The sequence below is a fragment of the Penaeus monodon genome, unplaced genomic scaffold (assembly GCF_015228065.2).
Source record: "Penaeus monodon isolate SGIC_2016 unplaced genomic scaffold, NSTDA_Pmon_1 PmonScaffold_2433, whole genome shotgun sequence".
NCBI lineage: Eukaryota > Metazoa > Arthropoda > Malacostraca > Decapoda > Penaeidae > Penaeus > Penaeus monodon.
Window position 1 is genome coordinate 1 of NW_023654509.1, and position 15,000 is coordinate 15,000.

Sequence of the window (15,000 nt, forward strand, 5' to 3'; positions counted from 1 at the left end):
TAAAAATCAAATAGTCAAAAATTAACAACGTCCCCGAAACCGATATGGCAAATCTACAAAACAATCGAAAAAGGGTTTTTAAATATAAATCCTAACAACCTAAAATACTTAAAAAGAACCACAAAGCCCCCAAACTGGCCCTCAGTGCAGTAGGTGCGTCTCCTTTGGTGTGCTCAGCGATCTGCCGCAGCCCTTTGGTTTAAACCTGTGCGCGAATCGAGTCGACTAGTGTGGGAGCGAGTCGAGAGAGGGTTCGGGAGCTCGTCGAACCCAGCTTATAATTATTGTACAGGTATACTTTTCGCAAAAAAAATTTATTAAATAAAATATATTGTATGATGAAAAGTATTACAATGTATATATATATTATATATATTTTTATTTTAATATAATATATAAATATATAAATACTTATATATATTAATATATATATATATATATTAATATTTATAATATAGATATATATATATATATGAAATATATATATATATAATATATATCTATATATATATATATATATATATATATATAAATATATATTATATTACATTTAAATAATTATATATATATATATATATATATATATATATATATATATATATATATGCGCACATAAAATATATATATATATATTTATATATTTTATATGTATTATATATATGTAAAATATAGATATATATATAATATATATATAAATTGTGAATACTTTTCAATATTACATGAATATTTTTATTTAATAGAATTTTTTCGCAGATACAGTATACTCTGTACGAATAAATTATAAGCTGGGGTTCGGACGAGCTGACTAAAACCCTCCGTCGACTCGCTCGACACTAGTCGACTCGATTCGCGCACAGGTGGAAACCAAAGGGGCGTGGCGGCAGACGCTGGGGGCACACCAACGGAGACGCACCTACTGCAGTGAGGGCCGAGTTGAGGGGCGGGGGCCCGCCTTTAAGATTCATGGTGTGGCGATCCAGTTCGATGTTAGTAATTTGACCATATCAATTCAATTTTGGAAGTTGATACAATTTTGTAGGGAATTTCGGCGTGTTAGATGTTTCAGCTTTGTTAGAAATTTTCAGCGTTGTTAGAAACGAACCGGTCTTGGTTCTTGTGATAATTTATTTTTCTTTTGTTTTTGTAAAAATTTCCGGGGGTTTTTTTAGGGGCATGCGGTTCGGTAGGGATTTCCGGCGTTGTTAGATATTCTTGAATATAATTTATTTAAATTCCTATAGTATTATTGATATATTGACTTAATATTAAATAAATTTTGTTCTGCTGCCGATACTATTTTTATTATTATGTTTTGTCAATATACATATTAAAATAAAACAAATGGATTATTTACATATGTTTGAACCAAACCCTCGGAACTGAAGACATCCTTTGATTCAAAAGAACCTAATTATCACAAGTGGCGCCCCTTGCCAGGATGTCGATTTCTGGGGTTTTTGGGGTTTTGGGGTGATAATTAGGATAACAATCCTCTCTTGTCGCCCTTTGGGGCCCGGAGACAAGTGCCACAGTGTCCTAGCGTAGCGGGGGGAAAGTGTGGAGCTGTCCCCCATTTTGAGTATTGCCTTTAGGAACCTGTTTCTGATTCAGTATCCCTGTATCAGTGAGTATTTTTGAGTTTAGGTGCAGGATTACGCCTTTAGAACTGCTGCTAGGTGCGGGTACGTCCCTCTAGTATTTACCAGCTATTGTTGTAATTTTTTATTGTATATGAAGTGTACGGGAATGCACGATGCCTGAGTTCGTATTCTATTAATTATCTTAAAGAACAAGCTGAACTTTGGGTTTTAAAAGGCGATGACATACCTAAACATTTAAATCAGCAATCAATTGCAAGGGAGGAGCGAAATAGGGAGAAAAGAATTAAAGGGGAAGGGAGTTAAAAGAGGAAAATGAAAGGGCTAGAATAGAAGCAGAAAGAGGGGAAGGTAAAGTTTGCTCACGAGTTAGCACTGGCTAAAATTAAAGCTGGGAATAACGGTAACAATTCTTTATCTCCATTCATGTAAGCGGTGCTGTAAGACCTAATTTACCAGTATACAAGAAGGTGAAGAACTTTCATTTTACCTCATTCGTTTCGAACGAGTTGCCAGCCTTAGATATCATGAAGACAGTTATGCTGTGCGTTTGGGAAGCTTGCTTAAGGTAAAGCAGTAGAGTTTAATACTCATTGCCCCCCAAAAAAACTGCTGATTAAAAACAGTTGAAAAAAGCTTTTTTAATGGGTTTAGTAAGACCCCTAATGGGTATAGACAAGACTTTAGAGCTCCCAAAATCAAGGTCGGGGAAACCTATAAACAAATTTTAAATTTAATTCGGTAGACTTTTGATCAGTGGATAGATAGTAGCGGCCTCGAGAACTCTTACGAATCGCTTAGAAGCTTCATGATACTTGACCAATTTAAATCACCCCTTTCCCCGGAAATCTTAGGATATATATCAAAGAGCATAATGTACCTACTCTTGATCGGGAGGGGTTGCGGGTTGGTTTGATAACTGGGCTGCCGCTCACAATGCTTACCCCAAGTCGAACACTACTTTCAAAACCAAGGGAAAAGTACGGAGAATAAGCCGGTTAATCATGTTCTGTCATGAAGGAGAACTTTATCAAAGAAAATCAAATGTCACAATTGTGGGGAATTGGTCACTACAGGAGTCGATGCCCTAAAAACCCTTTTAGCTTTTAAGAGTATTCCTTCAGAGAGGAACCCTGAAAAGGTTAGCTTTTCATATCAGATAAAATCCACGTAAATATTGGTAATGGTACAGTAAATGGGCAGGGGGTTTCCACTATCCTTAAAAGACTCGGTTTTTCATGTGTTTTGATCTCAAACGAAAGTATTGCCCGACATTGGGATATCAGAAACAATAAATTAGTCAAAGTTTGCGATTACTTGGGGCGAGTAGATTTTTTTCCTCAGGTTCGCTTTTACATCACCTGCCCTACTTGTTGGATGGACGAATGCCCTGCGAGCACTCTCAAATTTTGCAGTGTACTCATCGGTAATATCCCAGGGGTACGAGATTCTAATTCAAATATGATGTATTTGATTCTCCCGTTCATAAGAATGACCAGGTTCAGGCTATACAGACCAGGGCGTACAAAAAACAAGAGGATCACCTCTCGTTCTGCCTAAATGAAACCTGTAAATATCACTCCGACGGAATTTGCGAAACTGCAAAGTTCCTGTCCTCACTGTCTTCTGTCAGGGAAAAGGTCAAATCGAGAGAACCTCATATGACCCGTGATGGTATGATGTTTGAGTAATTTAAAATGATGGATTGCTTTACCGCAAGTGCATAAAATATAAATTTCAGGATAGGATTGGGAAGAGGTCTTTAGTCGTGCCTGCCGATTTCCGAGCTATAGTAAAGTCAATTGCTCATGAGTCTCCTCTCGCTGGCCAAATTTTCTCATCGTAAGACTTTGAGAAGGGGAACAGATCAGTTTTATGGCCAAGTATGGGAAGGACGTGAGAGATTTTGCCGATCTTGTGATAAAAGCCAACGAATGTCACACAAAGGGCGAGTGAAAACCCCTCCCTATTAAACCCATGCCCATTATTACGGAGCCCTTTTGCGTGTTGGGAAATAGACATAGTAGGTCCCCGAATCCTCCCTCTGATGATGGAACAAGTATATTTTAACACTTTAGACTACGCGACGGGCTTCCCTGAAGCAATTCCCCTCAGAGAAATAGACTCCGTGCTGTGGCGGAAGCTTTGCTCGTTATATTTTCCAGAGGGAGGAATTTCCAGGGAATTCTTTCCGACAGAGGCACACAGTTCACTTCACAAATGAGGGTGAACTTCATAAATGTTGGGTATTTAAGCCTCTCTTCACCAAATCCATATCATCCTAGTGGAAAGGAAGGGTTGAAAAATTTCATAGTACTCTGAAAGCATCCTTAAGAAGCTTTTGTGTGGCAAGCCCAAAGATTTGGGACCGCTATCTTATTCCTACTTTATTTGCCCCCAGAGAAAAATTCCCAGTGACAGGACCGGGTTTTCGTCTTCGAACTCCTGTATGGTCGTTTCTGGGCGAGGTCCTCTGGGCAGTGCTAAGAGATCTATGGGGGACAGGGAGTATCAAAGGGTGACGAGCGAACTACTTTTCGTGTGTCATAGAGCTCAGGGATAAACTAGAGGAATGTGCTAAGATAGCTGTTATAATGCTGACATCAGCTCAACCAGGTATCGATCTTATTTTGACGTTAAATCTCAAGATCGTTTTTTTCAGCCAGGTGACGAAGTTTTAGTATTTTTGCCAGATACTGTAATAAACTCTAATGACTTGGAGTGGTCCCCATACGGTGATGGAGAGAAGAAATAAGGTAAAACTATTGATTATGGAAAGAGGTCAGCCCAAGCTTTATCATGCAAATCTTCTAAAAAGGTATCACGACGAGCGAGTGTATCACAAGCCCAGGTAATGGGTGAAGTTCAGGTTCTAGAAAGTATTCCAGGTAACAGTGATGTTGCTCAGTCATGTGTAGATGTAGAAATGACATGTATCCCATTACACCCGATGGGAGAGCGATTTTTACTGTCTATTGACACTTAGGTGCTGAAATTAACTCAGAACAAAAACATGATCAGCAGAATGTATCCATAAACTTGTATCAGAATTTTCAGATGTGTTTTCAGAAACTCCAGGTTTTACTTCTCTTGTTGAGCATGACATTCCCTCAGTACTACCGAGCGTTTGAAGCCCAAGATATATCCCATACCTTCCACCTGCAATCACACTTTGAAGAGGAAGTAGGGAAAACTACATAAGCAAGGAATCATTAGATTATCGTCTTCTCTCACTGTTCACCCGTGGTAATGGTACGAAAATCTGATGGTACGTATCGAATGGCTATAGACTACAGAGCCCTTTAAATTGCCACACTTTTTCATGCTGAACCAGCCTGTTTTAAAATAGAAGATGATCTACATAAACTTAAGGTTCTGTTTATTTTCTGAACTAGATTTAACAAAGGTTACTATCAGATCCCACTCTCTGGGAAAAATCTAAACCTCTGACAGCATTTTCCAACACACAAAAGGGTTTTAAAGGAATTTGGGAGATTACCATTTTGGATTAGTAACGGCTTGTGCAATTATGTTTGACTCATGAGGCTCATTCTAGTTTGGGTTACCTAAAAGTAACCTTTTACTTTGACAATATATTTATATATGCTAAAGATTTGGAAACCTCATCTAGAAGCAATCATCTCAGTTCTGGAGCGTCTGCGAAACCACAACTTGACAGTTCGTCCCTCCAAGTGTTTGATTAGGTTAATGAGATTAAAATTTAGGTTTTTTGATTGACGGGAAGTATCTGAAACCCCAGTATAATAAGATAGATGCTTGATGCAGATTCCAACACCAACTACAAAGAAGGGCACTTCGATCTTTTTTTGGTAAAGATTAATTTTTATCGCATGTTTTTTCCTCAGGCCCCTTTAACTCTCGGCCCGCTCTCGGAAACCCGTTTCGAAAAAAAAAGTGCGGGAACCCTTTAATGTGGGGCGAAAAAAAAGGTTGAAAGGGTTTGAGAAGCTAAAATTACCTTGTGTCAAGATCCTGTCTCAAATTACCTGTTTAACATCCCATTCATTTTGAACAGAGCTTCTGACTGTGGACTTGGTGCTGTACTACTACAGTACTTGGATGATTCTCCCTTTCCTGTGGCTTACGCAAGTAGAAAATTATTAGATCGTGAAAAGAGGGGATTCTACAATAGGCGTGAGTGTCTGGCTATTTATTTGGTGTTCAAAGATTTGAATATTACCTAAAGGGTAAAGAGTTTATTCTAGAAGGGATCCAAACCACTAGTACATGAACAAGCTAAGTCTTCTAATAAACAGATTGATACGATGGGCTTTTTGTTTGCATCTTTTAGATTCAGAATAGTCACGTTGCAGGGACTGATAATGTAGGTGCTGACCTCCTTAGTAGGTCAGGTAAATAATTTGATATTAATGGTATATAGCCAGCATATAGTTTTTGGGGGACTAGTGTGAATACTTTTCAACATACAATGATATTTTTATTTTTTAGAATTTTTCTGCAGATACAGATCTCTGTACGAAAAATTATAAGCTGGGGTTCGGACGAGTGACTGAAAACCCCCTCGTCGACTCGCTCGACACTAGTCCCACTCGATTCGCGCACAGGTGGAAACCAAAGGGGCGGTGGCGGCAGATCGTGAGGGACACCAACGGAGACGCACCCTACTGCAGCTGAGGGCCGAGTGAGGGGCGTGGGCGTCCTTTTTAAAATATTCATGGTGTGGCGATCCAGTTCGATTGTAGTAATTGACCATATCAATTCAATTTTTTGGGAAATTTGATACAATTTTGTAGGGATTCGGCGTGTTAGATGTTCAGCGTTGTTAGAAATTTCAGCGTTGTTAGAAACGAAACCCGGGCTTGGTTTTTGTGATAATTTATTTTTTTTTTGTTTTGTAAGAATTTCCGGCGTTTTTTTAGGGGCATGCGGTTCGGTAGGGATTTCCGGCGTTGTTAGATATTCTTGAATATAATTTATCTAAATCCTATTGTTTATATTGATATTGACTAATATTAAATAAAGTTTGTTTGGCGCCGTACTATTTTTTTTATTATGTTTTGTCAATTACATATTGAAATTAAACAAATGGATTATTTACCATGTTTGAACTCAAACCCTCGGAATGAAGAAATCCCTTTTATTCAAAAAAACCCAATTATTCACAAGTGGCGACCTTGCCAAAGGGTGTCGATTTCTGAGGTTTTGGGTTTGGGGATAACTAGGTAAATCCTCTCTTGTCGTCCTTGGGGCCCGGAGACAAGTGCCACAGTGTCCTAGCGTAGCGGGAGGAAGTGTGGAGCTGTCCACCATTTTTAGTATTGCCCCGTAGGACCTGTTTTTGATTCAGTATCCCTGTATCAGTGAGTATTTTTTGATGTTCTAGGTGCAGGATTCGCCTTCTAGAACTGCTGTAGGTGCGGGTACGTCCCCCTAGTATTTAACAGCTATTGTTGTAATTTTATATTGTATATGAAGTGTACTTGAATGCACGATGCCTGAGTTCGATACTTCTTAATTTTCTTAAAGAAAAGCTAAACTTTAGGTTTAAAAAAGGGGATGAATACCTAAATACATTTTAAATCAGCAATCAATTGCAAGGGAGGAGCGAAATGGGAGAGAGAATTAAAGTTGAAGGAGTTAGAAGAGGAAAATGAAAGGGCTAGAATAGAAGCAGAAAGAGAGAAGGTAAAGTTGCTCACGAGTTAGCACTGGCTAAAATTAAAGCTGGGGAATAACGGTAACAATTCTTTATCTCCCATTCATGTAAGCGGTGCTGTAAGACCTAATTTACCAGTATATCAAGAAGGTGAAGACTTTCATCTTAACCTCATTCGTTTCGAACGAGTTGCCAGCCTTTTAGATATCAGTGAAGAAGTTATGCTGTGGTTTGGGAAGCTTGCTTACAGGTAAAGCAGTAGAGATATATACTCATGTCCCCGAAATAACTGCTGATATAAACAGTTGAAAAAAGCTTCTTCTTAATGGGTTTAGTAAGACCCCTAATGGGTATAGACAAGACTTTAGAGCTGCTAAAATCAAGGTCGGGGAAACCTATAAACAATTTTCAATTAATCTCGGTAGACTTTTTGATCAGTGGATAGATAGTAGCGGCCTCGAGAACTCTTACGAATAGCTTAGAAGCTTCATGATACTTGACCAATTTAAATCATCCTTCCCCGGATCTTAGGATATATATCAAAGAGCATAATGTACCTACTCTTGATCAGACGGTGCAGTGGCTGATAACGGGCTGCCGCTCACAATGCTTATCCCAAGTCGAACACTACTTTCAAAACAAGAAAAGTACGGAGAATAAGCCGTTAATCATGTTCCTGTCATGAAGGAGAACTTTAGCAAAGAAATCAAATGTCACAATTGTGGGGAATTGGTCACTACAGGAGTCGATGCCCTAAAAATCCTTTAGCTTTTAAGAGTATTCCTTCAGAGAGGAATCCTGAAAAGGTTAGCTTTTCATTATCAGATTCAACTCCACGTAAATATCTGGCTAATGGTACAGTAAATGGGCAGAGGTTTCCACTATCCTTAGAGACTCTGGTTGTTCATGTGTTTTGATCTCAACGAAGTACTGCCCGACATTGATATCAGTAACAATAAATTAGTCAAAGTTTGCGATTACTTGGGGCGAGTAGATTATTTCCTCAGGTCGCTGTTACATCACCTGCCCCTACTTTGTGGGATGGACGAATGCCTGCGAGCACCTCTCAAATTTTGCAGTGTACTCATCGGTTAATATCCCAGGGGTACGAGATTCTAATTCAAATACTGATGTATTGATTCTCCCGTTCATAAGAATGACCAGGTTCAGGCTATACAGACCAGGGCGTACAAGAACAAGAGGATTCATCCTCTCGTTCTGCCTAAATTGAAACTGTAAATATCACTCCGACGGAATTTGCGAAACTGCAAAGTTCCTGTCCCTCACTGTCTTCTGTCAGGGAAAAGGTCAAATCGAGAGGAACCTCATATGACCCGTGATGGGTATGATGTTTGAGTATATTGAAAATGATGGATTGCTTTACCGCAAGTGCATAAAATAAATTTCAGGATAGGATTGGGAAGATGTCTTTAGTCGTGCCTGCCGACTGCCGAGCTAGTAGTACGTCAATTGCTCATGAGTCTCCTCTCGCTGGCCACTTTTCTCATCGTAAGACTTGAGAAGGGTAACAGATCAGTTTTATTGGCCAAGTATGGGAAGTGACGTGAGAGATTTTTGCGATCTTGTGATAAAAGCCAACGAATGTCACACAAAGGGCGAGTGAAACCCGTCCCTATAAACCCATGCCGATTTTACGGAGCCCTTTTTGCGTGTTGCAATAGACATAGTAGGTCCCTGAATCCTCCCTCTGATGATGGACACAAGTATATTTTAACACTTATAGACTACGCGACGGGCTTCCCTGAAGCAATTCCGCTCAGAGAAATAGACTCCGTGTCTGTGGCGGAAGCTTTGCTCGTTATATTTTCCAGAGTAGGAATTTCCAGGGAAATTCTTTCCGACAGAGGCACACAGTTCACTTCACAACTGATGGGTGAACTTCATAAATTGTTGGGTATTAAGCTCTCTTCACCACTCCATATCATCCTAGTGGAAATGGAAGGGTTGAAAGATTTCATAGTACTCTGAAAGCATCCTTAAGAAAGTGTGTGTGGACAAGCCCAAAGATTGGCACCGCTATCTTATTCTACTTTATTTGCCTCAGAGAAATTCCGAGTGACAGGACGGGTTTCTGTCTTCGAATCCTGTATGGTCGTGCTGTGCGAGGTCCTCTGACAGTGCTAAGAGATCTATGGGAGGACAGGAGTATCAAGGATGACGAGCGACATACTTTCAGTGTGTCATAGAGCTCAGGGATAACTGAGGAATGTGCTAAGATAGCTGTCATAATGCTGACATCAGCTCAACCAGGTATCGATCTTATTTTGACGTTAAATCTCAAGATCGTTCTTTCAGTCAAGGTGAACGAAGTTAGTTTTGTATTTATTGCAGATACGCTAAAAAAACTTCTAATGGACTTGGGTAGATGGACCATACGGTTGATGGAGAGAAGAAATAAGGTAAACTATTTGATTATGGAAAAGAGGTCAGCCCAGCTTTATCATGCAAATCTTCTAAAAAAGGTATCATCGACGAGCAGTGTTCTCCACAAGCCAAGGTACGGATGAAGTTCAGTTATAGGAAAGTATTCAGGTAACAGTGATGTTGCTCAGTCATGTGTAGATGTAGAAAATGACATGTATCCCATTACACCAGATGGTTAGGAGTCGATCGTTACTTTATTGAACACTTCAGGTGCTGAAATTAACTCAGAACTAACACATGATCAGCCGAATGAATCCATAAACTTGTATCAGAATTTTCAGATGTGTTTTCCAGAAGAAACTCCAGGTTTTTACTTCTCTGTTGAGCATGACATCTCACTCAGTATACCGAGCGTTTGAAGCCTAAGATATATCCCATACCTCCCACTGCAATCACCACTTTGAAGAGGAAGTAGAACAACTACATAGCAAGGGAATCGATTAGATTATCGTTCTTCTCTCCTGTTCACCCGTGGTAATGGTACGAAATCTGATGGTACGTAATCGAATGGATTAGTAGGGACTACAGATCCCTTAACTCTGCCACAACTTTTTCAGCTGAACCAGCCTGTAAGATAGAAGATGACTACATAAACTTAAGGGTTCTGTTATTTTTTCTGAACAGATTTAACAAAGGCTTACTATCACGATCCCACTCTCTGAAAGATGATCTAAACTCTGACCCGCATTTCCAACACACAAAGGTTTAATGGAATTGTTCGATTACCATTTGGATTAGTAACGGCTTGTGCCAAAATTATGTTGACTCATGAGGCTCATCTAGGTGGATTCACCTAACGTAACCTTTACTTTGAAACCCCCACCCAAATTTATATTTCATAATATGCTAAAGATTGGAAACTAATCTAGAAGCAATCATACTCAGTCTGGAGCGTCGCGAAAAACCACAAACTTGACAGCGTCGTCCCTCCAAGGTGTAGATGTAGGTTTTACTGAGATTAAATATTTAGGTTTGTGGGGGAAAATTGACGGGAAGTATCTGAAACCTCCGTATAAAAGAGTAGGATGCTGATGCAGATTTTTTTCCAACAGCAACTACCAAAGAAAAGGACACTTCGATCTTTCTTGGTATGATTAATTTTTATCGCAAGTTTATTCCACAGGCCTCTGAACACACGGCTCCGCTCACGGACCAGTTACGAAAAAAAGTGCGGGAACTCTTTAATGTGGACGAAAGAAAGGTGGAAAGCGTTTGAGAGCTAAAATCTACCTTGTTCAATATCCTGTCTCAAATTACCCTGATTTAACATCCATTCATTCTTCGACACCAGGACGCTCTGATGTGGGACTTGGTGCTGTATATACAGATACTTGGTGCTTCTCCCTTTACTGTGGCTACGCAAGTAGAAAATTATTAGTCGTGAAAAGAGTATTCTACAATAGAGCGTGAGTGTTCTGGCATCTTATTTTGGTGTTCAAAGATTTGAAATTACCTAAAGGGTAACAGAGGGTTATCTAGAAGTGGATCACAAACCACTAGTATACATGAACACAAGCTAAGTCTTTTAATAAACAGATTGATTTACGATGGGCTTTGTGTTTGCAAGCTTTCAGATTCAAGGAATAGTCCACGTTGCCCGGGACTGATAATGTAGGTGCTGAAACATCCTTAGTAGGTCAGGTAAATTAATTTGATATTAAGGTATATTAGCCTAGCTATAAGTTTTGGGGGACTAGTGTGAATAATTTTCAATCTACAATGAATATTTTATTTAATAGAATTTTTTCTGCAGATACCGTATACTCTGTACGAATTAAATTAAAGCTGGGGTTCGGACGAGATGGACTGAACCCTCTCGTCGAACTCGCTCGACATAGTCGACTCGATTCGCGAACAGGTGGAAACCAAAGGGGCGTGGCGTGCAGATCGCTGAGGCACACCAACTGGAGACGCACCCTACTGCAGCTGAGGGCCGAGTTGAGGGGCGTGTGGCGTCCTTTTAAGTATCATGGTTGGTGTGGCCGATCCAGTTCGATTGTAGTAATTGACCATATCAATTCAATTTTTGGAAGTTTGATACAAATTTTGTAGGGAATTTCGGCGTGTTAGATGTTTCAGCGTTGTTAGAAATTTCAGTTTGTTAGGAAACGAAACCGGTCTTGGTCTTGTGATAATTTATTTCTTCTTTTGGTTGTTGTAAGAATTCGGCGTTTTTTTTTAGGGGTCATGCGGTTCGGTAGGGATTCCGGCGTTGTAGATATTATTGAATATAATTTATTTAAAATCCTATTGTCTATTATTGATATATTGACTTAATATAAATAAAGTTTGTTCTGCTGGCCGATACTATGTTGTATTATTATTGTTTGGTCAAGTATACATATTGAAATAAAAACAAATGGATTATTTTTACATATGTTTTGAACTCAAACCCTCGGAAATGAAAGACATCCTTTGATTCAAAAAGAACCTAATATTCACAAAGTGGTGCGACCTGCATGATGTCGATTTTCTGGGTTTTGTTGGTTGGATAAATTAGAGATAACAAATCCCTCTTGTCGTCCTTGGGGCACGGAGAACAAGTGCCACAGGTCCTAGCGTAGCGGGAGGAAGTGTGGAGCCGTCCACCATTTGAGTATTGCCGTAGGACCTGTTTCTGAATCAGTATCACTGTATCAGTGAGTATGTTTGATGTTCTAGGTGCAGGATTAACCTTCTAGAACTGCTGTCTAGGGGCGGGGACGTCCCCTAGTAGTTTACCAGCTATATTTGTTGTAAGTTTTATATTGTATATGGAAGTTGTACTGAATGCACGATGCATCGAGTTCGAATCTATTAATTATCTTAAAGAACAAGCTGAAACTTTAGGTTTTAAAAGGCGATTATGACATACCTAAATAACCATTTTAAATCAGCAAATCAATTGCAAAGGGAGGAGCGAAATAGGGAGAGAGAATTAAAGTTGAAAGGATGTTAGAGACGGAAAATGAAAGGGCTAGATAGAAGCGAAAGAGAGAAGGTTAAAGTTTGCTCACGAGGTTAGCACTGGCTAAAATAAAGCTGGGGAATAACGGTAACAGATTCTTTATCTCCCATTCAATGTAAGCGGTGCTGTAAGACTAATTACCAGTATATCAAGAAGGTGAAGAGTTTCATCCTTACCTCATTCGTTTCGACGGTTGCCAGCCTTTTAGATATCAGTGAAGACAGTTATGCTGTGCGTTTGGGAAGCTTGCTTACAGGTAAAGCAGTAGAGATATATACCTCATTGTCCCCCGAAATAACTGCTGATTATAAACAGTTGAAAAAAGCTCTTCTTAATGGGTTTAGTAAGACCCCTAATGGGTATAGACAAGACTTTAGAGCTGCTAAAATCAAGGTCGGGGAAACCTATAAACAATTTTCAATTAATCTCGGTAGACTTTTTGATCAGTGGATAGATAGTAGCGGCCTCGAGAACTCTTACGAATCGCTTAGAAGCTTCATGATACTTGACCAATTTAAATCATCCCTTTCCCCGGATCTTAGGATATATATCAAAGAGCATAATGTACCTACTCTTGATCAGACGGTGCAGTTGGCTGATAACTGGGCTGCCGCTCACAATGCTTATCCCAAGTCGAACACTACTTTCAAAACCAAGAAAAGTACGGAGAATAAGCCCGTTAATCATGTTCCTGTCATGAAGGAGAACTTTATCAAAGAAATCAAATGTCACAATTGTGGGGAATTTGGTCACTACAGGAGTCGATGCCCTAAAAATCCTTTAGCTTTTAAGAGTATTCCTTCAGAGAGGAATCCTGAAAAGGTTAGCTTTTCATTATCAGATTCAACTCCACGTAAATATCTGGCTAATGGTACAGTAAATGGGCAGAGGGTTTCCACTATCCTTAGAGACTCTGGTTGTTCATGTGTTTTGATCTCAAACGAAGTACTGCCCGACATTGATATCAGTAACAATAAATTAGTCAAAGTTTGCGATTACTTGGGGCGAGTAGATTATTTTCCTCAGGTTCGCTGTTACATCACCTGCCCCTACTTTGTTGGATGGACGAATGCCCTGCGAGCACCTCTCAAATTTTGCAGTGTACTCATCGGTAATATCCCAGGGGTACGAGATTCTAATTCAAATACTGATGTATTTGATTCTCCCGTTCATAAGAATGACCAGGTTCAGGCTATACAGACCAGGGCGTACAAGAACAAGAGGATTCATCCTCTCGTTCTGCCTAAATTGAAACCTGTAAATATCACTCCGACGGAATTTGCGAAACTGCAAAGTTCCTGTCCCTCACTGTCTTCTGTCAGGGAAAAGGTCAAATCGAGAGAACCTCATATGACCCGTGATGGTATGATGTTTGAGTATATTGAAAATGATGGATTGCTTTACCGCAAGTGCATAAAATATAAATTTCAGGATAGGATTGGGAAGATGTCTTTAGTCGTGCCTGCCGACTGCCGAGCTATAGTAACGTCAATTGCTCATGAGTCTCCTCTCGCTGGCCACTTTTCTCATCGTAAGACTTTGAGAAGGGTAACAGATCAGTTTTATTGGCCAAGTATGGGAAGTGACGTGAGAGATTTTTGCCGATCTTGTGATAAAAGCCAACGAATGTCACACAAAGGGCGAGTGAAACCCGTCCCTATTAAACCCATGCCGATTATTACGGAGCCCTTTTTGCGTGTTGCAATAGACATAGTAGGTCCCCTGAATCCTCCCTCTGATGATGGACACAAGTATATTTTAACACTTATAGACTACGCGACGGGCTTCCCTGAAGCAATTCCGCTCAGAGAAATAGACTCCGTGTCTGTGGGCGGAAGCTTTGCTCGTTATATTTTCCAGAGTAGGAATTTCCAGGGAAATTCTTTCCGACAGAGGCACACAGTTCACTTCACAACTGATGGGTGAACTTCATAAATTGTTGGGTATTAAGCCTCTCTTCACCACTCCATATCATCCTAGTGGAAATGGAAGGGTTGAAAGATTCATAGTACTCCTGAAAGCATCCTTAAGAAAGCTGTGTGTGGACAAGCCCAAGATTGGCACCGCTATCTTATTCCTACTTTATTTGCCCTCAGAGAAATTCCGAGTGACAGGACCGGGTTTTCTGTCTTCGAACTCCTGTATGGTCGTGCTGTGCGAGGTCCTCTGACAGTGCTAAGAGATCTATGGGAGGACAGGAGTATCAAGGATGACGAGCGAACTACTTTTCAGTGTGTCATAGAGCTCAGGGATAAACTAGAGGAATGTGCTAAGATAGCTGTTCATAATGCTGACATCAGCTCAACCAGGTATCGATCTTATTTTGACGTTAAATCTCAAGATCGTTCTTTCAGTCCAGGTGACGAAGTTTT

The 15,000-nt window shown here is 39.8% G+C and overlaps 1 protein-coding gene across 1 annotated transcript in view; it reads left to right on the forward strand.

Annotated features, from left to right (window-relative positions):
* Positions 1-12,612: 12,612 nt before the first annotated feature.
* The window catches only part of LOC119570315, a 2,473-nt gene continuing 85 nt past the window's right edge, over positions 12,613-15,000 (forward strand). The window contains exons 1-3 of the mRNA XM_037918111.1: positions 12,613-12,636; positions 12,773-14,550; positions 14,725-15,000. The exon at positions 14,725-15,000 is cut by the window's right edge and continues 85 nt beyond it. Of these exons, the coding sequence (XP_037774039.1) occupies positions 12,613-12,636; positions 12,773-14,550; positions 14,725-15,000 (2,078 nt within the window). The remainder of the gene's footprint in view (positions 12,637-12,772; positions 14,551-14,724) is intronic.